Source organism: Betta splendens, chromosome 22 (genome assembly GCF_900634795.4).
Source record: "Betta splendens chromosome 22, fBetSpl5.4, whole genome shotgun sequence".
NCBI lineage: Eukaryota > Metazoa > Chordata > Actinopteri > Anabantiformes > Osphronemidae > Betta > Betta splendens.
Genome location: NC_040900.2, coordinates 5268815 through 5293392, shown reverse-complemented (window position 1 = coordinate 5293392; position 24578 = coordinate 5268815). Strand labels below are relative to the sequence as shown.

Below are 24578 nucleotides of genomic sequence, written 5' to 3'. Positions count from 1 at the left end.
CGACACCGGCCTAGCTCGTTGTGTTGCGCCGTGTGTTTGCAGCCCGGCGACGCCTGAGCTCACGGTACCAGAACATGTGATGGCTGAGTGCTCTTGAATTATGTAGCAGTGTGGCACATCCGGTAATTTGACTCCATCCTGTAATTCTGGGAAGTGTCACGATATGTCAACATGAGACGGAGATGCATCGTGAAGATAAATGTCCACACTTCCAATAACGTCCTCTTTATTAATACAACAGAGCAATGAAATGTTCAGTCTGTACTGCATCATGTGACCTTTACATTTTTAATCCTTAATTATTAGTTATATGAGATATTTCAGTTTTCTTTTCACTTCCGGGAATAAAGAACGTGTGATGGGGTCCCACTCCGACACATTTCATTTGTTTATTTGCATCTCCTCCCAGCTTTTAAATTATACAGCTGATGGAACTTCATTTGCATAACTTTGCATTTTTTTGGATGTTTTGCATTAAACCTATCAAAAGACAGATATGAGAGTGGAGCTGGGCATCAGAGCTTTACAGTTCCATTAAAGTGTCATATTTATGATGCTGTTTAACAGGAAACCAAAGTCAGTCTCCATTTCTTTTGTACATTACTTCCATTATGTTATTATGCACCCATTAAACTTCTGCAATTTGAAGTACCAAGTGCTATAGTTGTTTGAAGACGTGTTCCATCATTCAGGTGAAGATTTAACTCGACAGTCAAACAAAAAGCTCTTTTCTGTTCAGTGCAGTAGAAAGAGATGAAACTGAAGGCGACATCAGCGTTCAGCGTTTTCTCAACAGCAGCGAGGAATTAAGGCGGCACAGTGTTTATTGAGTCAGAGGAATGATTCACTTTGCTGAAGAGGAGCATGACGATAATTTGAGACAAAGTCGGACATGAAAAACCACAGAGACGAAAAACACTCTTCACCTTAAACTGCAAAACAGAAATTCCTCAATCGTCGTCATCATTATAAATAAATCAGACTTTTCCGCAAACTACTTAAAGGAAACCTGAGAAGATATAACAGGAAGCAACATACAGGACAGATTGGTTGAGTAATTTTACAACAAAAACCTCTAGTTTATGAAGAAAGGCCCAAACAGGAAGTACAGTACTAAGAGGAAACAACCAAAAAATGTAATGATTTTATAATATGAATAAATAACATACTGTTGTCTACGACATTCTCTTCACCACAACTTCTTGCATGCATTAAAATAACAGCTTACAGTTATAAATGAAAAGGAAATGAAAACAAACCTGAGAGTGATGTAATGTGTTAATTTCACTCCTGCACATACTGATATTGACACCAACATATTCATATATGCATCTTTGAACATGGATCGTGCAGTCATGCATTGTATTTAGTTTATCTGCTTATGCAAACATGTTCATAGCATAAATAGTCTGTAATGGCCGACTATATCTATATCTAAATGATGTAAGTGGATGCATGTCACATAATAGATTTGCTGTGAAGTCTATGCAGACAAACGCTCCAGGAGTCAACTCAAAATGTTCTTGAGTCTCGCACTTCTTAATCGGAACGTGCCCTTGGAGTTTAGACTGGAGTTACCTGTTCTAATACTCATCGTCCTGGCTGGTGACAAGAAGAGCTCCCTCGCTTTCTTCCTGAAGTTTCCCCCCATGATGACGTAGAGGATGGGGTTGAGGACGCTGTTGAAATAGGCCAGGTTCATGAAGACCTGCCTGCAGACCCCTAATGCAGCCCTGAGCGTGCACTCCTTCAACACTTTGAGCCTGTAGAGCAGCTCTATGATCCTCACCAGGTGGAACGGCACCCAGCAGAGCAGGAAGGCCAGCAGCACGGCCAGGATCAGCCTGGTGGCCTTGTGCTCCTTTTGCTGAGGCTTTGACGCCCTTCTTAACCGCTTATTCAGAGCTTGGAGGATCTTCCAAGTGCAGAAGGAAATAATGGGGAGGGGAATGATGAAGCTGAATGCAGACAACATCACCTCAAACCCCAGCTGTACCTCTGAAGAAAAAGAGCAGTATGTTTGATTTAAATGAGGGTAAGTTGTGGTTTCTCTGTAGATGATGGTGGGGACGCTCAGCAGCAGACCTCCGCCCCAAACCAGCACACAGCCCAGTTTGGCAAACTTTGCTGAACGCATTTTCTCACTGGACAGCGGCTTCACCAGCGCCCAGTAGCGGTCCATGCTGACCAGAACCAGGAAGTAGATGCTGCAGTACACGTTCATGACGATGGAGAGGTTCACCACGCGGCACAGGGCTCCGCCGAACGCCCAGGCGAACCTGTTCCCGGCGCTGACGGCCCAGAAGGGCAAGAAGGACATGAGGAGCAGGTCGGCGGCCGCCAGGTTGCTCAGGTAGAGCTCGGCCACGGTGCATCGCTTCCTGTGGCAGCAGAAGACGCTCAGGACGAAGAGGTTCAGCCCGATTCCCAGCGCGGAGATCACCAGGATGTTCGCTTCCAGCGCGGTGTAAACCCAGTCCTCTGTTTTCCCTATGGGACATCCAGTGGCATTTGCCTGGTTCTGGTGTCCGTGTGCGGCCACAGAGCTGAAGTTTGCAGCGAAGCTGGAGACGCAGAAAACAAACAAAACTCAACTTTAAAAGTTAAAAAAGTGCTTATTGCCATAATGCCTCAATATCACACCGTGTGTTTATATGTTTTATGCCTTGTCCCACCAAATATATTTTAGATTATTTCTTAGGAGAGCTCTACTAGTGATGTGAGACACCCGAACGTAATTGTCAGAGTGGCAATAAAATAACAAGCATTGAGTTTTCCGGTTTTGCAAGTAAACTCAATTTCATTGTTTTGTAATTACCTTGCAATTACCCTTTAATTACTTTTTAATTATCAGGACACTGCTGCACATTTTAAATATATCAAGTACTGAAAGTCGTCCAGCAGCAAATAAAATAAAGACCGGACGACTCAATTATGATGAAGCAGGAAACTTTCAAATGTGCCTTTTAAGCAGACTACAAAGGAAACTAACGAAGGTTGCTCATACCTTGTTGAGGGAGACGTCATTCTTCCCAAGTCCGTTCAGCAGTAAAATATCCAGACAGCCGTCGGGAGCGTCGCTGAACCTTCTGCAGCTTAGACTCAGCCTTGTGGGGAAAAAAATGGGCTGTCAGACACATTCCCTAAAAAAACAGTGGGAGCGAACAGCAAGATGCGCAGTCGCCTCCTCCCTCCCACTGGCTGGAATAAAAACAGGGCATCTACATGTGCGCAGAGACTGTTTAACGGGTCGGGACATGTTATTCCACTGGCATCACAACGAGGAGAAGGAGTTCCTGCCAAGCGCTCGCTCCTTCTTTCCACATCTGCATCTCTTTGCATGCACCGCTGACCGTGTGTTGGTAAAGAGCAGATCCAAGTCATTTTCTGTGATCACATGTTCATAGAGGATCAGCCGGTGACGCCACGACATGAAGCACAGAAGACCAGCAGTCACAAATATGATCTTTTTATTAGTACAATGGCTGGAAGCTGAGCTCACACATCAGCCCAGTGACATTAAGCTTATGTCATACATGTGTTTCCTTCATACAAACCCGTCCTTCATACAACTTTAATATAAACAAGATAAATAGACAAACTTTATAACATACAATGTTACATCTACATGCTGATACTAACATGCTTGTCACTAAATGTTCTTAAAATAGCTGAAGCTGACAGAAAGGAAGTGTTTTGTACATTGTTTAATTAACATTCATAATTAGATGAGGTGGTACGTATTTCACTATAAACAGGAATAGATTCAAAGTTTCATATGTGCCTGCTGTATAATCGTTTGATCTGCTAAGTGCTGAGAACAGAGCAGCGCGCTCTTATTGTGACCGGCTGCGACTCAAAGCGGAGCCAAGCGCTTCAGCGAACGGTGCCAAACACAATAACATTTGTATAAAATCACCGGAGGAGAATGTGTGGGCGTGCCAACAAAGGATGTCCACTGTTCTACGGGAAGGGTTCATGCATTATTTCATTATGTGGACTGGTAGCGCTGTTAAACGCCTGATCCATTAGAACCAACATCAACTCTGTTCAATGCTTTGACTTTACTGGAGCTTGGTCCATATTCAGACTGCATTAAGGCAGCGTCAGCAGCTACTGGACAACGATCTGAAGCCACTGAACCAAATGTTGACCTACAGGTTGAAGCTTAGGAGACTTTGCCTGTGAATTTGGATTTTAGTTCTTTGTCTGTGTGAAAGCCAGAATGTCACAATCCAAAGGCATTTGCGCTTCAGCCACTCTCACCTTTAACACTTCTTCTAAGACTCTTTATGATTGTGCTTCTAGAACTGAAGCTGGAGCTCTTGGTCGTCTGTTTGGCAGACGACTTGAAGAGCTCCCTCGCCTTCTTCCTGAAGTTTCCCCCCACGATGACGTAGAGGATGGGGTTGAGGACGCTGTTGAAATAGGCCAGGTTCATGAAGACCTGCCTGCAGACCCCTAATGCAGCGCCGAGCCGGCACTCCGTCAACACTCTGAATCTGTAGAGCAGCTCTATGATCCTCAGCAGGTGGAACGGCACCCAGCAGAGCAGGAAGGCCAGCAGCACGGCCAGGATCAGCCTGGTGGCCTTGTGCTCCTTGTTGTCCTTGCCCTGGTTGCTTGTCTTGTTTGGTAGACGGTTGTACAGAGCTTGGAGGATCTTCCAAGTGCAGAAGGAAATAATGGGGAGGGGAATGATGAAGCTGAATGCAGAGAACATCCCCTCAAACCCCAGATGTGCCCTTGGACTCGGGTAAAATAAAGAGCAGTATGTTTGATTTAAATGAGGGTAATCTCTGACTTCCCTGTAGATGATGGTGGGGACGCTCAGCAGCAGCCCTCCGCCCCAAACCAGCACACAGCCCAGTTTGGCAAACTTTGCCGAACGCATTTTCTCACTGGACAGCGGCTTCACCAGCGCCCAGTAGCGGTCCATGCTGACCAGAACCAGGAAGTAGATGCTGCAGTACACGTTCATGACGATGGAGAGGTTCACCGCGCGGCACAGGGCTCCGCCGAACGTCCAGGCGAACCTGTTCCCGGCGCTGACGGCCCAGAAGGGCAAGAAGGACACCAGGAGCAGGTCGGCGGCCGCCAGGTTGCTCAGGTAGAGCTCGGCCACGGTGCAGCGCTTCCTGTGGCAGCAGAAGACGGTCAGGACGAAGAGGTTCAGCCCCATTCCCAGCGCGGAGATCACCAGGATGTACGTCTGAACCGTGTCGTAAACCCACTGCTCCGTGGGCTCGCTCGGACACGGGCCGGCGCCGGTTTGGTTCGCGTGCGGAGTGGAGGACTCGAAGCTGGCAGGGACGCTGTGGAGAGACAGGACACGCTTTGTTCAACATGGAGGAAAGGACGATGAATAAACATGCTGGGATCTGATAAGCTTCCAAGACGCTCAACGAGTCAAAACATTTGCTTAACTGATTTTAGTCTGACCTGAAATTAAAGGAAATACTTTTCTTTAGAAGCTCTTGTCCGTAACAACAACAGTAGAAAAATCCTATTTTCACATGCGTGTCACAACATGATCCTTAGTACAGACAGCTTGTGTGACAAGCGCTCAGCGATAACAATCAGGCTCTCGGGGGCTGAGACGTCATCACAATGGACCCGTTTCCCCCGTGGCTGCAGGCTTCCTCTCCTTCTCCCTAAATAGCTCCACAGGTCGCTCTCTCTCTAGTGTACGTGCACCATCAAACATGCAATTACTGCAAATTACGTTTTTATTTGTCTACAATGGTGATAGCTTTTACTTCTTATAATTGCAAATTAGGTAAATTCACATTTAAAGACCTACAAACTACAAACCACTGTTTGTCTAGTGGTGAAACCAACCCCTCGGTCCAGCTGCAGATGAAAAGGCCGGTTCTTACCTTGTAGTCATGCTGCCGGACCGAGCTGAGCTCCTGCAGGACGTGCTTGTGCTGTGGTCTCGCTCTGCAGAGGAGGAGAGGGTGATGTCAGCTGTGACAGACACGTTCCTTGGAAGTTGGTGTTGCCTCCCGTCTCCTCCCTCTCCCTCCCCCTCTCTCTCTCTCTCTCTCTCTCTCTCTCTCCAGGGCCGTCACCTCCTGCTCGCATGACTTGTTGCCGTTATACGAATCCTCCTCCTAGTTCATGTCCTTTCATGTTCTGGCATCAGACGTGTTCCTTCCCAACATTCGGGGAAACACTCAGAAGTGAATGTCCTAATCATAACATTAGGCTCCGATGTGAGGCTCTGGTTTATGCAGCGTATGAATGTTTGCATTACTGTATACAAAGGCAGAACATTTTTGTGCATGTTGCATCGTAACTGAAATACAGGAACTGATGCCAGTAAACCAGCATGTGTTGCAACGTAGGGGCCTGACAGTTGTAACATAAACTACTACAAAAACTCTTAATAGACCAATAACAAGATATTCCTGACAGTTGAGGTGATCCTGGCTGGACCCTGTGTTCCCTCAGGGTGAGGCGTCCTTTGTGCTATTTTCACACGCTGGTTCCAATGACTAATGCTCCAGTGTTTTAATTATGGGTTGCAGTACTGGTGTCTGTGTATTAAACCAGTTGAGTGTAAAAAGTTGAAGTGTTGCAACATCGCGTGTTGACACACGAGACAGAGGTTTGTGACATCAGATGACTTGTGCATTTCTGAGTTTCCTTCACGTTTGTGTGAGTGCTGGAATGTAAGTCGTTGAACCCCCTGCAACTTTTGTTTTGTGTTCAATATGACTGTGCTTCGTGCTAAAACATCAAGTCAGTCACAGAAGAACCATCTACATTCATAATGTCTCCGCAGATCGTGATGAGGCTTTACAACCGGCCTCCATTTCCCCTGCAAATTATGTCTATTATCCATTTGCACTACCAATATCTCACATCCTTTGTTTATCCAAGTAGCTGCTCTATTATTGTATTACGTCTTATAAAATAACAATTTGAGGTTACTTAATCCATAAGCGACGAGGACAGGACGTCACATCCGATCGTTAGCCATTTTTTCATTTAACCATTTTGCTCCATTCTGTTGATGTAATTGAACGCGGTGATATAATAATAAAGGTAGAAGCTGCTTTAGGCCAATGAATAATAATTCTCTTTATGACTTTAAACCCTCTGAGGCCAAGCAGAAATAAAATATAAAAGTAGTAGAAATGATAGATTAGTCTCCCTTTTCTTGTTCTGTCCAGTAGTTCAACAAGCAGCATGTATTAGGCTGAATGCGGTATTGTGATAGACAGCTTTGCTTTTACAAAAGGAGTATATACTGTGTGTGTGTGTGTGTGTGTGTGTGCGTGCGTGCGTGCGTGCGTGCGTGCGTGCGTGCGTGCGTGTGTGTGTGTTGTGCTTGGGTTTGTGTGCAACCAGCTGCTGAAATCAAGCAAATCAGTTAAGCAAACAATCGGCACAAAGTAAATAAATAGGGATGTACTTTAGGCTGACACATTCATAATTAAACAACTGTGTTTACCTTTGCAATTAATATGAATACCAATAATAGTGTTAAGGTGTGTGCACACACTAATACATATACATATCATAAACATACACATATGCATTATTATATGTAATTGTAATTGTATGTAATCTCATAATAGCTAATAATAGCCATGAGATACAACATCACAACTACCATATTCACACCTTATTGATATTGATAGTGATAAGTATCAGTAATACTGAAGCCTGTTTATCAGCTCAGGTGGGCCCACACACCTTCAGGCCCAGGGTGGGCGGGTGTCGGGACCCCAGCCGCCCACACAGAACCCCCCAGGCAGAGCTGCAGCAGCCACAGAGACAGCGCCAGCCAGAGCGGACCGCCGTGGGTCAACGCTGACCGCCCCATGAGAACCAGTGGCAAAGGGTCGGCCCAGCGTGAGCTCACCCCCAGTCCACCACCCCCACACGAGCGGAGCGGGGCCCGCCCCATTGGCCGGTTATATCCCCTGGCACCATAAAGGGCCCACAACACGAGGCAAGCAATTGGTGGGGCTCAGCAGAAAAGAGACCACCCAGGCAGCGGATCCACGTGAGGTTCTGTTTTTAATCAGACCCTCAGGGTTCTGCATCCAGACACCAGCTCCTCTCTCTCCTGATTTAGACCAGAGCAGGTGCTCTACATCTATATTTCTGTATCAAACAGAGTTCACTGTGTTCCAGAAAACGTGGGCAGGAAGTGTAGTCTCTAACCCCGTCACACCCTCAGAACTATTGTTCTTCAGCTCATCGAATTGAAGCGATCCAGTAGCTGGGACCACTGTAATGATCTGTGCTGAACATTTTTCACAAATATCCTGGTTTATTTAATGTGATGCACTGATTAAACCCCAGTGTTTGTCACAAACCGACGATGGAGGAAGGACCCAAATGCACAGCGTTGACTAGTGAGGAATCAACGTAGACAATCTGGCAGGGAACTATGGCTAGAGGTGGTGGTTAAATACTACATGACTAATGACTGATGAAACACGTGTGAGGTAAACGAAACATGAATCGTGACAGTGTTTAGCTTTATTCTAGTCACTTTGAAGCTGTACAACACCAGGATGTACTTGTATAGTGTCATCATTCTGCTATTTGTTGTTTTGCCTGGGATTCCCAGGGATGGGATGAAAGATCTGTGGGAGCAATCACGAGTGGGCGAAACAATTTCCCTCAGGGATCAATAAAATTTTCTGAGTCTAAATTTGAATTCCCTGCTAATTCATTTAGCGATGTATCATTCTTTTTAGTTTACATGTCAGAACAGGTCAACGCCTGTAAATAAAACAGACTCGGTATCACAAGTTTGGAAATGAAACTCCCATTTTTGGTGAAAGCAAAGGAGCAGCAGCAGAGAAATAATGCACCGGATGAAAGCAAATACTGAGATAGAGTTTAGTTAAAATAAATAGTCATACCTTTTTGCTTACTTTTTTTTATCTTGGTTCAGTGGTTTACTTGACACCACTAGATTATTTTTTTGTCAAAGATTAAACAGATTATTCACACGTTCCCTTTGTAGCTTCCAGAAATCCCCAATCCACATCTGGACAGAGGTAACCTGGCCCTGCCGTCCTCCCCTAGATAAGGAACAGGAACTCTTTCTATTTCAACAGGAAAATGTGAGTTGAGATAAGAGGCGATCACATGGCGCCAGGATTCTACGGATACGCTCTGTGTTGATCTACTGTACCTTAAATCCAACAGGTTTCTCCCTCTCGTGGACCAGATGTTTTGCTTTGGACACAGCAAACCGCCAGGTGTCAGGAAACTAACTACTCCATTGTATTCAGTGGAGTATGGTTTGATTTAATGTGACTTTAAATCTCTTTTTAAATTATTCACTGACTTAGGCAAAAAGCGATCGCAGGAAGACTGGAGTGAGAAATGTGGAGCCGTAGTTCCACCTTTTGAGTAGAAGCAACAAGTGTCATTAAACATTTCACCACGTGTCCCTTGGACTTATGAACGTTAAAATATAATAATGTCATATTCTTCTGCTAATCCTCTACACTATGCACATATACATTGACATGGTAATAGTGTTATGATCACAGTTATCTGAACACTACAGTAATTAGATGACTAAAACCCAGGCTCATCCATGACTAATGTATTATTTGTTATTTGTGGATGTTCTTATTATTTGATGTAGTGGGAAGAAGTGAGCATGCAATGATGTTTTACTTGTGTCTGCCAAACTACATGTACAGTAAGACCTTTATTAATCATGAATGCCAGGATCATCATAATATGTTTGTGTAATGGTGTGATGGGAGAAAAGTATCTAGTCCAAATTAAAGTCTTAATTTAAATCTACATATTTCCCTGTAGGAAAAATAAACACAGACACATCCTAGTGCTGTGTGAGATTAAACCAGGCCAAAACAAACAAGGCATTAGGTATTGTTCATGGGAAACGAACTGGAGTCTCCATTCATCACCTGAGCCGCGTTTCCTCTTATGGAAACGGAGATGCTGGAGCCGGTGCCAGCTGTCAACGGGCCCGAGGAGTTATACTTTTCACACTACACAGGTCACTGGTCCAACAAACACACACACACACACACACACACACACACACACACACACACACACACACACACACACACACACACACACACACACACACACACACACACTCTATTGGCTCGTGCTCAGGCTCTGAGGATGATGCTGTGACTGAAGGTGAAACAGCGCCACCCTCTGGTGGATCGGTCAGTGCATCCTCTGATCAGTGGCCGCGTCAAAAGATTCCTATAATATTACAGTAAAGGTGGTTGGTGCAAACATTATATTATAAACAAACGTCATAATATTGTGATGTTTGCAATAAAACTAAAGTAAACACAGTAAAATGCTTCGGACCTGCAGATAGTACATTTATTCCTGCTTTGGTTCTACACAGTCAGTGATTTTAGAATGTTTTAAATCATTTTGTGATCATATGATAAATAGCATTTTGATAAATATGTTTATACAATTTATCCAATCAAATGTAGAATTCGATCTCATACTAAAACAGAAATTCACCAACATTAATGACATTAATGACAGAACACACACATCACAAAGCAGCAACAGGAGGATGTCGAGAGCATGTCACACATTATCCTTTGCCTTAATCGCGTCTGTCCTGTTGATGTAGGTGGACACGACGGAGCGCTGACACGCGGTCACGTCCGAGCCCCGGCGCCGCCGCCGCCTGGTCCGCCTGTAGATGGCGCTCACCTTCCTCCTGAAGTACTGGCCCGAGAAGACATAGAGCAGGGGGTTCAGGGCGCTGTTGAGAAAGGCCAGATACACGGAGACCTGGTGCCCGACGTCGAGGCCGCGCGACCACAGCCGCTCGTCCAGCGCCCGCACGTCGTAGAGCGTGTCGAGGAAGGTGACGACCTGGAACGGACCCCAGCAGAGGACGAAGAGCAGCGCCACGGCGGACACCAGCACCGCGGCCCTGGTGTCGCTGGGGTCGTGGAGACTCACGCTCTCCTGCCGCTGAACCAGAGCCTTCACTATCTTAGCGCTGCTGAGGACTATGACCGCCACCGGGAGCACGAAGCCCACCGTGTTCAGCAGAACCTGATGGGCCACCTTCCAGGGGCTGCCGTGCTGGAAGTCCAGGACGCAGGACGTGGTCCCGTACTCCTCCACGTAGACCACCCTCCTGTGCAGCAGGGTGGGGGCGCTCAGCAGGAGCCCCAGCGCCCACAGGAGGCCGCAGGCGACCTTGGCGTAGAGCGTACGCCTCAGCCACCGGGCCCTCATGGGCTCCACCAGCGCCAGGTAACGGTCCACGCTGATCATGACCAGCGTGTAGACGCTGGTGTAGAAGTTGAGGGTGGCGGCGGCGTTGACGGCCTTGCACAGGGCGTCGCCGTAGGGCCAGTCGAAGCCGCGGAGCACGTTGACGGCCCAGAACGGGAGGCCGCACAGCAGGGCGAAGTCGGCCAGCGCCAGGTTGCCCAGGTAGAGCTCCGCCACCGTCAGGCGGTCCCGGTGCAGCGCCAACACGCCCAGCACGAAGGCGTTGGCGGGCAGGCCGAGCAGCGCCACCGCCAGGACGTAGGGGGGGATGGCGGCGAGGACCAGCTCCCAGTCTGCGGAGGAGGCGTTGAACAGCAGGGACGCGCTGTGGTTCTGAGGCGGCGGCTCCATGTGCTATAATTACACACGTGTGGTCAGTGTTTCACTCAAAAGGTCAAATAGGTGCTTTCCTGTGTCAAAGAGCAACGAAGAGCATAAATACGTCTTACCGTGGGTTTTATGAGAACGCTGCTGACTGGAAGCGTTCTCGCCGGGCTCCTGGTCACAGAGCGCAGCGACTGCAGACACGGACTGCACGCATCTTTGTATATAGAGCTGCGTGCCTCCACACCCTCAGCCAAGGGGCTCCATAAATCAGGTTGTTTATGAAAGAGTCCAAATTCGGCCTGTGCACATCAGGACCCCGATGAGGCCGCAGCCAAAAGTGGTGACTTGAAAACTCATGAATGATTGTTACATAAGTATTATTATATAAGTTTAGTTTTGTTTCAAATGGACACTTATATAATGTATATACAATTTTATCTCAAAATCACAAGATTTGTTTAGGTCAAAAGATCAAGGTGATGCTTTATTGAAGGCAATAGTGTAACATTCAGAGGCGATAGGTTAGATTCACACGTAAAATCGACATAATCACAGCCTGCGCTGCAAATGGCCATGATATGAACTGTACATACTACTTAATGATTGCCTTTGTTAAACATCTTCAGCTGCTAACCTTAAGTGACACCTTACAGTAACAATGCAACGATGGGAAGACACTGTTTACACTGAATCAAGCTCAGGACAAACACAATAGAACCTATGGAAAGCATGAGCCCAAAGTAGCTCACAGGGAATTTAGAGGCAAAACAATGGAGCTGCACATGTTTTTCCTACACTGTAATTTATTTGACATGTGTCTTTTATTTTTCATTCATAGGGAAGGAAATCTCACCAGTGCATGATCTACTGAGGTGGTGAAGTAATTACATCCATTACAACAAAGGGTGTAGCCATCCTCACCAATCAGTGATTAAATCTACCTAACATCTATTTGACTGGGGCGATAATTGCCTCCATTAGCTCAGAAGCTATTCAATAATTCATTTACTACTCTTACGCAGGAAATGCATCACACTCTTCCACTACACGCACTCTAATTAGTAGAATGACAGTTGTTGTCACAGATAGTAGAAATACATTTATAATATCATAAAATGTCATTATAAGGTCAAAGTTTCTATTCTAATTAAACTCACGTTTTTGTTTTGTTTTTTACATTCTGGTGCTTCCGGTGTGTTTGCTGGACGCGACGTCGGCGTTCAAAGGACGAGGCCTCGGCCCCGGCCGCCTCCTCCGGCGCCGCGCCGCCCCGAACGCTTCCCTCGCCCTCTGCCTGAAGTGCTTCCCCACGATGGCGTAGAGGAAGGGGTTCAGCGCGCTGTTGCTGTACCCGAGGTAGGTGGCCAGCTGCTCGCCGATGTCCAACACGTGCGCCCACGTGCACCCGGAGATGACCTGGTAGTGGTCCAAGGTGTCCAGGAAGGTGAGGAGCTGGTACGGCAGCCAGCAGAGGACGAAGGCGGCGAGGACGGCGAGGACCAGGCGCGCCGCCTTCCCCTCGGCGCCGCCGCCGCCCCGTCTCAGCTTCCGGCTGTGACAGACCGCCTTGGCGATGTGGTAGCTGCAGAAGGACACGACGGGGACCGGGACCAGGAAGCCCACGACCGCCACGCTCACGTTGTAGCGCAGCCGCCAGCCTTCGTGGGGGTACGCGAGGTAGCACGCGCTTATCCCCAAATGAGGGAAGAACCGCACCGAGCGGAAGAGGACGGCGGGGAAGCTGAGGGAGATCCCGGCAACCCAGACGCCCAGGCAGATGGCCCGGGCCCAGAAGGCTCGCCTCCGCCTGCCCCGGGTCAGCGGCCGGGTCAGAACCAGGTACCTGTCCACGCTCACGAGCGTGAGGAACAGGACGCTGCACTGATAATTCATCCCGATGACGGTGCCGACGAGCCGGCACATGGGCTCGCCGAAGGTCCAGTGGAACCTGTTGGTGACGGCCACCACCCAGAACGGCAGGCACGACACCATGAGGAGGTCGGCGACGGCCAGGTTGCTCAGGTAGACGTCGGCCACCGACGCGGGTCTCGGCTGCAGGCAGAACACGCAGAGAACCAGGGAGTTCCCGAGCACGCCGAAGAAGCAGATGACGGACATGTAGGCCGGCTGCATGCTGTAGACCCAGTCCCACGCGTCTGTGTGGTTGCACCCCAGCTCAGAGGTGGTTTCATTCTCCATAGGTCGCTCGCCTGTCGGGTCCGGGGCCGTTGTGAAAGACGTTGCGCGGTAAACGTAGTTTTAGTGTTAGAGTGTGAGAGCTGAAACTCATATCAGTGGACGCTTTTAACCGTGTCAACACACAAGAGAGTCTGCTGTTTGTGCGGCATTAGGGTTTCTAATTGGTTTAATGGAGGGAAGATAAGGGTGGTTTACACAGCGAGAGCATGCCAGCGTCGAAGAGGCGAGTCCTGGCAACAGCGGGGGTCAAACGCAGGCCCGGCTCGCAGATTCCAGATGTGAAAACACAGCTGCAGACGAAAATACACACCCAACCAGATCAAACTGCGTATTTCTGGCAGACGTTTGTCAGTTTGAGGTAACACTCGTCTGACTGGGTGTGTTTTGTTCCATAACAATTTGGAGGACGCGTGACGGCGGCCGGGGCCCGGCTCCTAACACAGACTTCCTGTTTGGCGTCGCACGCCGTCATTTTGGGCGCAAACACGGGGGGCGCCGCCCACCTCCCACGCTGCGTCAACACCGGGGCATTAAGCGGTGGCGAGGGGAGAAGACGCTTGAAGCCCCGGCTAATGTGCACGGAGCCAACGAAAAGAAGCACGTCTGCGTGTGTCACCACTGGAAACTGGACTGTTTTTAGCTCTGCAGACAATGAGTCAGAAGCACCAGGAAACACTTAGCAAGCAGTTGCTGGGCTCCGCCTGCGTGTGCAATGAGATGCAGTAAGTTGTGTTCATGTTTTATTTTATGTGTATGATCAAAGACAATTAAAGCTAAGTATCAGAAATGCTACATCTGCATAAATTAGATTACATTAATCAGGCACATTCACACTAACTGTACATTTAATGATACTGTCTGAAGGCTCAAGCTGCGTTTTATGACATGTGGCTACTACTTCACTTATTTACATGATTAATTGTGAGTTTCTTCCTGCATCAGCGCGCCGAGCATCACATGAACGTCTTGAGGGTCGACGACTGATTGGAGCGCGTGGAGTCGGCGGTCGCCTTCCGCCTCGCGCTCCACTGCTTGAAGAGCCCGCAGACCTTCTTGCGGAAGTTCTTCCCCACGATGACGTACAGCACGGGGTTGAGCACGCTGTTGAAGAAGGCCAGGTAGGTGAAGAGCTGGTTGCAGACGTCCAGCGCGGTGGTGAGGTGGCACCCCCCCAGGACCTTGGCCCGCACCAGCACGTCCACGGTGGTGACCACATGGAACGGCACCCAGCAGACAAGGAAGGCCAGCAGCACGGCCAGGATCAGGGTGGTGGCCCGGTGCTCCGTCTTCTCCCCGCTGAACCGCTCCACCGCTTGGACCTTGAGGGCCTGGATGATCTTGATGGTGCAGAAGGATATGATGGAAATGGGGATGACGAAGCCGAACGCGATGAGCATGCCGTCGCAGAACACCTCCACGCCGTGGTTGGGGTAGTTGAGAATGCACGCGGTCACGTCGTACTCCACCACGTGCTGCACTTCCCTGAAGATGAGCGTGGGCGCGGTGAGCAGCAGCCCGAAGCCCCACATCAGCAGGCAGCCCAGCTTGGCGTACTTCGGCCGCCGCATCCGGCCGTGGGACATGGTGTGCACCAGAGCCACGTAGCGGTCGATGCTGACCAGAACCAGGAAGTAGACGCTGCAGTAGGTGTTCATCTTGATGCCCATGTTGACCACCTTACAGAGGAACAGTCCAAAGGGCCAGTTGTAGTCGTTGAACACGTTGACGGCCCAGAAGGGCAGGCAGGACACCAGGAGCAGGTCGGCGGCCGCCAGGTTGCTCAGGTAGATCTCGGCCACGGTGCACGGCTTCTTGTGGCAGCAGAAGACCATCAGGACGAAGACGTTGAGCAGGACTCCCAGGGCGGTGATGAGCAGCATGTACACCGGCTGGAAGACGTAGAGCCACTCCAGCACGTCCTGGTCCGCACAGTCGGAGCCATTAGTGCCGTTCCGGTCCCCGTAGGAAAGCGCGGCGCTGACGTTTGGGGCGCTGCGGAGAGATGGAGGCAAAGCGGTTAGCGCTCTGGAAACACACCGCTGCCCAGAAGAGGTGGGGTGATACGCGACTGGACAGTGAACGCACCGCTGAGTGTTGAGACTGGGAACCATTAGCATTTCCATGAAGGAGCTTGTTAACAAACACACGTCCAGCTTTGCTTTGGACTCACCGAGCCCCAAGACACAGTGTTGTGTCTTGGCTCCAGACCACACAACAACAGCGTACGAATGTGGAACCGACAGCGTGAACGCTGTTTACATGTTGTCAGGAGACGAGCGGCTGCTGCTGCTGTGGTTTCTCTCCCGTCTCTAAACACATTATCAGCACGTTGAGGTGGACACTGACTGTGCGTTACACTCTGACCTAGCTAAAAACACACAGCTGAGAACCAGGTGAAGTCCGGTGCAGCTACACACCCGTCACCTCTATCACCAGCTCCATCATCAGATTCATCATCAGAGTCATCATCCCTGCACCTTCCTCCTGCTCTGACGCTCCATCCCAGTAATGAGCAGCAGGATCCGCTCTGTTCTGTTCTGCCTGATAATGACGATGAGGACAAAAGGCATCGTCTGACCTGCTGCAGCGTTCTATTCAAGCCACCGTAACTGAACTTTAATTCTGTTTAACAGCAGGGCTACGGGAGAAGAGTTTGTTTATGGCTATGAGGAGAAGTTCAGGAGTCAGAGGCAGGAGGCAAACGGATAGAAGAAGATTAAAGAAGATCATGCTGCATGGAGCAAAACAATATAAACATGTAAATGACAATAACCTTGTTTTATATTTGACTTTCTGCCGTTAAAGCCAGATAAATACGCATTATTACACACAACTCAGCTGGGAGAGACAGTTTCAGTTGTTTAGTACGTTCTGTTGCGTCTCTGATGGAGTTGCAACACATAAATGTGGTAAAAGTCGAACGTACCTTGTAGTTTGCAGAGCCATTCTTCCTGAAGACATCCAGATGTGAAGTGTCCAGATGCGCTGCCCAGCCGCTCTCGTGCTCCCCTCCCTCCCTCGCTCCACTCTCCTCTCCCTCGCTCTACCCCTGCCTCGCTCTCTTTAAAGGAAGCTGTAATTACAGCGATGCCAGCCAAGCGCTCATGGTTTATTCAGCGTGGCTTTTCTCTCTCTCTCTCTCGTTCTCGCTCCGTCCGTCTCCTCGGTAAAGTCATACGCAGCGTGTCTCTGCATGCGACCTGGCCAAGCTCATGCTTGGAAATAGATGCTCTGTGGGGAAACGGCGATCCTCCTCTATCATTAATAGGCTGCGTTACACTCACCCAGCTAGAGTCGTATCATCATGTGTTAATTAATATTACAGTAAATATGAATCTGGGTTTAAAGGATGAACGTTTGAGCCAGAGGTGAATTGTTTGATTCGGAGAAATTTGAAGCCAAGACGTACATTCCACCCTAAATCCCTCCAAACATGTTCAGGCAGATGGAGTCGCCGCTTGGAAACCGAGTGAGACATTTCAAAAAGCACATATAATTTCATGTAATTTAGAGGTCGCATTTCCCGACATCTTACACTCTCATGACTTTAAAAACATGCGATTTAAAAGAAAACTGAATGGGTTGAGCAGCGACCCGTGAGGGAGACATGGTACAATTTCACGTTCCACATAATAATAAGAGCAACGAGGTAAACGACCCTAATGGACGTCAGGTTCTAAATGCGTTTAAAAGAAGGATTCTATTCTAAACTCATCCTCCTCCTCTTCATCACGTTGCGGTGACTCATCATTAGTCCTGCTGGAGCATGTATGATCCCCCCTCCCCCCTCCGCCGTGTGATGTCAACAGATCCTTCCCCACACTCGCACACTGGCGCTAATCTCCCAGACTGAGGCTCGTAACAGACAAATGACACTATTACATCTGTTTCACGGCGAAGCGAGATCCATCGATCTCGCCGAGCACATTTGGAGGGAGAGCGCGGCAGTTTGGGAGACATTAAAATCTCTTTAGTGAAGCCGAAGAGGGAGAGGGCCATTTGAACCCCAGGCCATTTTCAAGTTAGACTTGATTAGAATAGACAAAGGGCTGAAGAGCAGCCATTAATGTGAGACAACTAATCCGGGGGATCGGAGACATGTGATTAACATGCAGTAAACGCATGACCATGAGGAAGCCACTGGCCTGAATCACACACTATAATGAGATTGGGACTTTCCTTCTAAACACTCGGACGCCAGTAAACAGCATCATGCTACATGTCACAGCCCCTGAGCATCGCTCAGAGACAGACCTGTGACCCGGTTCTGTACTCGCTCGGCGCCCGTGACCTTCGGCGAGCGGCCGGAGCCACGCTCCCGTCCGCCATTTGTTTCCCGCGACAGGTTGTCCGTGACACAGTCCAACGCCACGGCGCTGATGAGGAGGACTTCCCGGCGCCGCCGCACGTAAACGCTTCCCTCCCCTTCTCACCCGCCCTTGAAATGATATAGAATCGCATTCAGATGCTGCATTTGATGGATGTTTTTTCATTTGTGTTTTATTGTTGTAACTTTTCACGCCTGACATTTTCTGGGAATAAGTGCAAGTTAGAGTAAACTGGGCTTAAATGATGCATGTAGAACACAAGTAGTAAACTTTACAGCAAACAATGGACGCATGTTAGAACGTTCACTTTGTTGCATATCGACCTTGTCGTTGTGTTTTTGATTAATATTGATTCAACCAAACCCTTCTGGTTCTTCCTGCAGGTTCAGCTTGGATTGGACTCTTCAGCTTCTTTAGAGGGAAACTCCTCTTTCCCTCTTTAATCTGTTTATGTACGTAATTGTGCCGCTTCGTATATTCTGGTAAAATGGGCCCCAACATAAAAGAATTACACGGATAGATTTAATCATTTAAAACGTTTCTATTTGTAGAGATGGACCAAGGCATCATTGACCCGTAGAAGTTAAAAGAACAATTGATCCTCATTCTATTTCTAAACAGCTTTATAAGCTCTAAAAATAAACGGAAAGCTACTTTTACCTATTAAAAATAACTGCATGAAATATATATATAATGGGAAACCTCTGTTGCTAAATGTTCCTCAACAACAGATCTTATTTTTGTGTCAGCCTCTTTCACCAGCAACTGTTTAACAATAGAAAAACTCTGCCAAAGAAAACATGTTGTTCCTGTTTCCCGCAGGACTTTGCCCACAGACGGCGGAGTCGTCTGTGTCTTCAACTAGTATCTGGATAAAATACAACACGGTCTTGGTTTAACCTTTGAAGAAACACACCGGCTTCACAGGCCATGACCCCATCCCTTTATCTGCTGCTCCCGGTGTCTCATTCAAATAAAACGAGGAGGAGAGGCTCCTCTTTGAACTAATTTCCTGTACCTCTGCTTTTTTTTGTTTTTTTCCAGGTTGCGAACTCGATTACCGGCTCTGGATCTCGCTCTGTGCTCCCATGACTGATAACAGATGGGGGGGCAGAGGCGCCCGGCTCCTCCGGCGTGGTTTATACACTGATTTCACAGCTGTCGGCTACGATCAGGGCCTCTGAAGCTAAACTCAATGAGAGCTCATACTGTATGAGATGATATCCAGCCATCGCCGGGGTCTGATCCCCGGGGCGCGGCGCGTGGTGTGACGTCACTAATGCACCCGGCCGGGGAAAGACTGGAGTCTCTTCATTACCCAAAGTCAAGCCCATCGCCGTCTTTTTAATGCTCCGTCTGACTGCTCAGATGTTCCTGGCAGATGTCAGAGCCGCCGTTACCGACACGCAGACAGTAATGTGAGTCGTCGCCGTGCAACAGGGCGCGGCGGCCTAATAAATGTGCGGTGGAGCCTTTATTCCGCATGCGACGTGGTCGCCGGAGCAAAGCAAGGCAACAGAACAAAGGCAAAGTGCCATTTATGGCCAAACACGGATCCAAGTCGGAGCTGGATTCTGGATTCTGGCCGTAGGTGTTTACAGTTTAGAGTAGAACCGAGCGAGAGGTAAACTGTGTGGGAAGGCGCCTCTTGATCAGGAATGAACGCGCTGCTGTGGTCACGACCCCGAAGCCATCACCGAGCTACGCCAGCCACAGTGTTGACGTTTGCGGGAGCTGTTGAGCAACACCAGAAATTTTTCAACGCGTCAGACCATTTACTGCGAGTTTGACGTCCTGTAAAAACGAAAACGATTTCGCTGTAAATGTTTTCCTGAGAAAATAGAGATGACGGAGACGGGATGAGGAAGCCTGTGCTGCTGATGCTTTCAGGGACTTTCCGTTGCTTTAAACGCAGCTCAGTGCAGTGATCTCCTGCATATCGCACCTTTTTACTGTGATGCAGACTGACACGCTGTGCGGCCGACGTTCACCTCGGAGCGACAGCGTGTTTTACTGAATGGCTTTTGACATCACACTAACTGAGGATCGCTATTACTGCGTGCTGCTCCACTAAACGCCCTCCACATCTCTGCTACGAAGAAGAAACCCTTTCAAAAAATGCTGAATATTTATCTTTATTCAGAACTTTACGACCTTGAGCTTCTTTTAACCAATAAATCATCTTAATAAATGTGCAAATGTCATTTTACAAGTATATTATAAATACTGAACTAGGCATATTTAATATAGATGTATAATCCTATTAATGAATATGATTCCATTACTGAACAGTGTGTGAGCCTGCAGTGACAGTGACTACTCCAGGGTTCCTTCATGTGAAATCATACTCTGCTCTGACGTGATCCAGTGATGTGATGTGCTCCACGCCTACAGGAGCATTCACACCTACTGTAAACTGTTATGCACACATATATGGAATATCAGAATATGAACAAACGTGGCGCCCTCTACTGGTCAAAATGATAATTCAAAATATGATTTATGCCCTAAACATAAAACATAAAAGTCACTTTGCACGCAATTTCTTGAATTTGACATATATCTACTATACACAAAATCTCTTTGTGATTCAGTTAATTGCAGGAACATATTCCACATGTCAGAAGGAAAGTACAAAAATATTTTATTGCAGAACATATGGTAAGAAATTAAATATAATGCGTTTTTTTATTTATTGATAGGCTAAACTAATAAATGCTGCTTTGTGTAAATAAGTAACATGTAGTTATGGTGCAAGGACATTTTTAATAAAGTAAATGTGCAGTGGGAAGAGTAACAAAGAACAGAAATAGAAATAACCAAGAACAGAGCTTGATGTGATTGACATCCATCATTCATCTTCAGCTCTGAAACAAACAGCTCCTACTTTCCCCTCCCCTCCCCTTTTTTTTTTTTTTTTTTTTTAAATCATCCGGTCATTTTCTGTCAGTCTTTCCTGCTGTTCGCGTCTCTTCACTCGTCCCACTCTCTTCAGTGGATCCATTAGCCGCCAGCCCCGGTTTCCTCTTTGATTCTGGTCAGCGACCATAGTCTCAGCTGTGTCTGTGTGAGACGGGCGGGGTGAAACATGTCAGTCACCATGGTGACAGGCTGCGTGTTCTGCATCCTGACATCCCATCACGTGCAGTGTTCAGTTTCTTCAAGACCTAGATTTCAAGAGTACAGAGTCCTAATGAGTCACTGAGGATGATATCCTGATGATTTTTTTGTACATTTTTAAAATATTCAAAGTTGTATCTTCTTTGTTTTGCCCTTTAAGCATTTCTTGTGTTAACCATGTCAGTGTCTGTGTGTTTAATATAGATGTGACACAGAGTGCTCATGTAATCTCTGGTCTGAGCTCCAGCTGCGCTGCTGTTTACAGTGATGACTCTCCTGTCAACACACTTGATAGAATGAATGCAGCATACTGTAGCAAAAAATGATAACAGCAAATTGCTTATTACGTTAGACAACAGAACCCGGGCGCCGGAGACGAGGCCGCATCCATCTTGCTCAAAGTGTGGCTTCCTCGTAAATGCCCTCTTTCTACGCTTGTTCCCTCGATGCGATGACGGACGGAGACTGATATTCCGTCTGTCCTCCTGCCTCGTACAGTGCACGGGCATCCACTCAGCAGCATCACCAAATCTGAAGAATAGGCCTCCTGCCTTCTGGATGACAAGTGCGTCTGGAGTAAGAGCGTCAGGGGGCGGAGGAGCCCTGGGACTGAAATAAAGACTCTTTGTTCCACGCACGCATGTGGAGGCGCAGCTTGACAAGCCGAAGACAGAGCGTGAGAAGGTGAGTGGGAAAAAAAAGCGAAACAAGAAGCTAAATTGAGGTCCAGAAATCAGAAATGGCTGCGATGAGCCTCAGGTGCAGGCTAAATACATCTTAGGCTGCTGTTGCCATGGTTGCAGCCCAGCGAAAACCCCTTCCTCACCAAGCTTAGCTTCCCCCCCCCGTTAAGCTGTCGTCCCATGTAATCGAGAGACAATCGCATCACACGGCGGCAGTGGGCGACAACTCTGTCAAATCTGTGTTCCTGAGATGGCAGCTGTCGGTTCCTCACACCGAGTAAAACTCCATCCTGCCCGTTCCTGCCTCAGTTCAGAGTTGATCAAATCAGGTCTCAGGTCAATTATCTTGGTTCTTAACACGTTTCAAAAGCTCATTAATGATTCTCTCAATTTAAACTCAAAAATATAACTTTCCTGTGTTTACACGTGTTCCTATAAACAACCTTTGCTTTCATTCACACTAATACGACACCAGAGCATATAATATAGTATATCATGACACTTTTTTCATCACATACTATACTATGACATGTTTTTCATCATATACTATATAGTATGTGATAAAAATGCCAGTTTAGCTTTTTAGGCTTTTTAAGCAAAGTTAGCCTTTTCTTTTCAAGCTAAGCTAGTCTTTCCCTTCTTGTCTTACCTTTGTGCTGATGAGGAGGATCCATGATGAAATGACGCAAGTTCACAAAAGTGACGTGTTGTGTTTGCTTTTTGTCACAGGTTGATTTCTGACCTTGGTTGGGATATGACCCCACAAGCTTGATGTTCATTGTAACTGGACCGACTACAGCATTTGGAATCTGCAATTAAACTGCTTCAGATTTGATGCGGTGACAGCACAAATCACTCTAAAACAGCATGTTCAAAGTGAGATTTGAACCGCAAATTAGAAATTAGAGACTCAACACTTTAAAGGAAAACTTTTTTTTTCTGTACCTGCCTCAGCAACCGTAGAGGGGGCGGAGCTAAATGACAGGTAGGTCCAATCACTGCAGCTCAAATGATTTGTCAGTGCACAATGCATTCTGGGTGTTGTAGGATATGACCATTTTTAGCCCCAACAAATATTACTTGAATTTTCCCTGTTTTATCTGGGCAAAGGCCATCAATGTTAAATGTTGTTGCACATTTTTGGATAATAAAATGTAAGATATTTATAACACAACTTCTGAAGCTGTGAAGTATCGCTTTAACCATTGAGCCACACATATCTTTGTGCCATGACTGATTTATTGCATCAAGCCAAAATCAAGGATCAAGCTCAGTCCTGGGACCTTCTGCTTCCCAAGCGTGCTCTACCGATTGAGCTACCAGGCCACCAGTATGTTGTGTGCATAAAAAAGTATGTGTTGAAAAGTCTGTCAGTGAGTAGACACACAAACCGAGTGATGCAGATTGTCGTTGAAATGACAGCTTGACACAAGACGTGTCTAAGCAGCTTGGCATAAATGAGCAAACCAAGCACTTTATCAGTGAAGTGTCACTGTCGAGTGGACAGGAGCCGGCGCAGGGTTTACGTCCTGTGAGACTCTGGGGCCGATAGAGAAGGATGGAGTTGATTTCTCCCGTTTCAGACTTTCTCCTCCCGTTTCCACTCCACCTTGTTCCTTGTCTTTCATTTCCTCCTCATTTCAAATAGATTATTCTTGTTCTGGTGTTTAATTAAGAAATTTATCTGTAATTTACAGGCCTCACCCTCCACAGATCATACAAATGAAGTTTTATTCAGCGTAGACTTTCACAAAGTCAAATAAATATTGTGCATTAGCATAGATTAGCCGAGGCTGATTAGTGATTATCCATTTCATCTTGGTCTCTCCGAGGGATTTCAGCCTCCTTTGCCTCGGGGATTCGGCTTAGGGAAGCCTCTGGGATTTGTTTTCGGAATTGAGTCGCTTGATCGTATGCAACAATGTGAAGGTAGTTTGAAGTCTGAAACGATTTTAGTTCCTGCTTTATCTCCCTTTGCAAACGAGTCAGTGTTGAGTTTAAAGAGAGCCAATGCACATATTATTAAACTACGCTGCCTCAGGGTAAGGAAATACGTGACTTTGTCTTGAAGGTTGATCCGTTCGGTTTCACAAATTTACTAATAGCATTTTATAATGTTTTTTCCCAACATAGTTCAGCGTCTATCACTATACAGTTAAACAGAAGTATATAAAAATTTTGTGATATTTTTGCCTCACCAGCAGCATGGCATTTGTCCACCAGTCCGCCAAATGTCTGAGACTATAATCTCTCAACTATTCTGACTTTTTGACATTCATGGTCCCCAGAGTGAAGCCTACAGACAGTCGAGAAGAAGGAGAGAGAGGAATGGATGGGCGGCGCACGGGCCCAGGGTGGAGTGAGTGGAGGTGTGTCTAAACAACCTGAACAACAGTCAGAATGACAGATGGCGCCTCTAAACTTAGCATCAATCCCACCTGATGGCTCAGCAGTGACGGATGACGCCTGCCAGTGGATTGGCTTCACCAGTCGCAACAACCAGCTGAATCAGGCGGAGTAAAAAAAAAACAAAACAGTGGAGCTGAAACACCTTTTTGCATCATCAAACACGGTGAACAGAGCCCAGAGTTAGCATTTAGTGCATTATTCCTCATTTTCTCGACTACGAGCCCGTGTTTGT

At 47.3% G+C, this 24578-nt stretch overlaps 5 protein-coding genes and 2 long non-coding RNA genes across 7 annotated transcripts; 2 read left to right on the top strand and 5 right to left on the bottom strand.

Moving 5' to 3' along the window:
* Nucleotides 1–209: 209 nt before the first annotated feature.
* Nucleotides 210–3283, bottom strand: LOC129603608 (B2 bradykinin receptor-like). Its single transcript, XM_055505852.1, has 2 exons — nucleotides 3008–3283; nucleotides 210–2564 (listed from the first exon to the last, which is right to left on the bottom strand). Exons 1-2 carry the CDS (start codon nucleotides 3025–3027, stop codon nucleotides 1508–1510), a joined length of 1077 nt encoding a protein of 358 aa, XP_055361827.1. The 5' UTR covers nucleotides 3028–3283; the 3' UTR covers nucleotides 210–1507.
* A 170-nt stretch (nucleotides 3284–3453) lies between these two features.
* LOC114849009 (B2 bradykinin receptor-like) lies at nucleotides 3454–6038 on the bottom strand. Its single transcript, XM_029139997.2, has 2 exons — nucleotides 5880–6038; nucleotides 3454–5315 (listed from the first exon to the last, which is right to left on the bottom strand). Exons 1-2 carry the CDS (start codon nucleotides 5888–5890, stop codon nucleotides 4253–4255), a joined length of 1074 nt encoding a protein of 357 aa, XP_028995830.1. The 5' UTR covers nucleotides 5891–6038; the 3' UTR covers nucleotides 3454–4252.
* A 4296-nt stretch (nucleotides 6039–10334) lies between these two features.
* Nucleotides 10335–11635, bottom strand: bdkrb1 (bradykinin receptor B1). Its single transcript, XM_029139484.2, has one exon. It carries the CDS (start codon nucleotides 11629–11631, stop codon nucleotides 10576–10578), a length of 1056 nt encoding a protein of 351 aa, XP_028995317.1. The 5' UTR covers nucleotides 11632–11635; the 3' UTR covers nucleotides 10335–10575.
* Nucleotides 11636–11659: 24 nt separating this feature from the next.
* On the bottom strand, nucleotides 11660–14353 carry LOC114848528 (B2 bradykinin receptor-like). The gene has a single exon (XM_029139065.3). It carries the CDS (start codon nucleotides 13804–13806, stop codon nucleotides 12781–12783), a length of 1026 nt encoding a protein of 341 aa, XP_028994898.1. The 5' UTR covers nucleotides 13807–14353; the 3' UTR covers nucleotides 11660–12780.
* Nucleotides 14354–14371: 18 nt separating this feature from the next.
* LOC114849079 (B2 bradykinin receptor-like) lies at nucleotides 14372–16833 on the bottom strand. Its single transcript, XM_029140125.3, has 2 exons — nucleotides 16733–16833; nucleotides 14372–15798 (listed from the first exon to the last, which is right to left on the bottom strand). The coding sequence occupies exons 1-2, from the start codon at nucleotides 16765–16767 to the stop codon at nucleotides 14760–14762; spliced, it is 1074 nt and encodes a 357-aa protein (XP_028995958.1). The 5' UTR covers nucleotides 16768–16833; the 3' UTR covers nucleotides 14372–14759.
* LOC129603612 (uncharacterized) lies at nucleotides 15794–20299 on the top strand. The gene is made up of 3 exons (XR_008693687.1): nucleotides 15794–16564; nucleotides 18518–18586; nucleotides 18957–20299. It is a non-coding gene; the product is annotated as an uncharacterized LOC129603612 (long non-coding RNA).
* A 1502-nt stretch (nucleotides 20300–21801) lies between these two features.
* LOC121201974 (uncharacterized) lies at nucleotides 21802–24506 on the top strand. The gene is made up of 3 exons (XR_005897226.2): nucleotides 21802–21938; nucleotides 22667–22922; nucleotides 24226–24506. It is a non-coding gene; the product is annotated as an uncharacterized LOC121201974 (long non-coding RNA).
* Nucleotides 24507–24578: the final 72 nt, after the last annotated feature.

Excerpts from the sequence above, each read along its gene's own strand:
- LOC129603608 (XM_055505852.1), bottom strand. The coding sequence starts at position 3,027 with ATGACGTCTCCCTCAACAAG. Across the intron at positions 2,565-3,007 it reads ATGACGTCTCCCTCAACAAG|CTTCGCTGCAAACTTCAGCT; the intron begins GTATGAGCAACC and ends CTGCGTCTCCAG.
- bdkrb1 (XM_029139484.2), bottom strand. The coding sequence starts at position 11,631 with ATGGAGCCGCCGCCTCAGAACCACAGCGCGTCCCTGCTGTTCAACGCC.
- LOC114849079 (XM_029140125.3), bottom strand. The coding sequence starts at position 16,767 with ATGTCTTCAGGAAGAATGGCTCTGCAAACTACAAG. Across the intron at positions 15,799-16,732 it reads ATGGCTCTGCAAACTACAAG|CGCCCCAAACGTCAGCGCCG; the intron begins GTACGTTCGACT and ends ATCTCTCCGCAG.
- LOC114848528 (XM_029139065.3), bottom strand. The coding sequence starts at position 13,806 with ATGGAGAATGAAACCACCTCTGAGCTGGGGTGCAACCACACAGACGCG.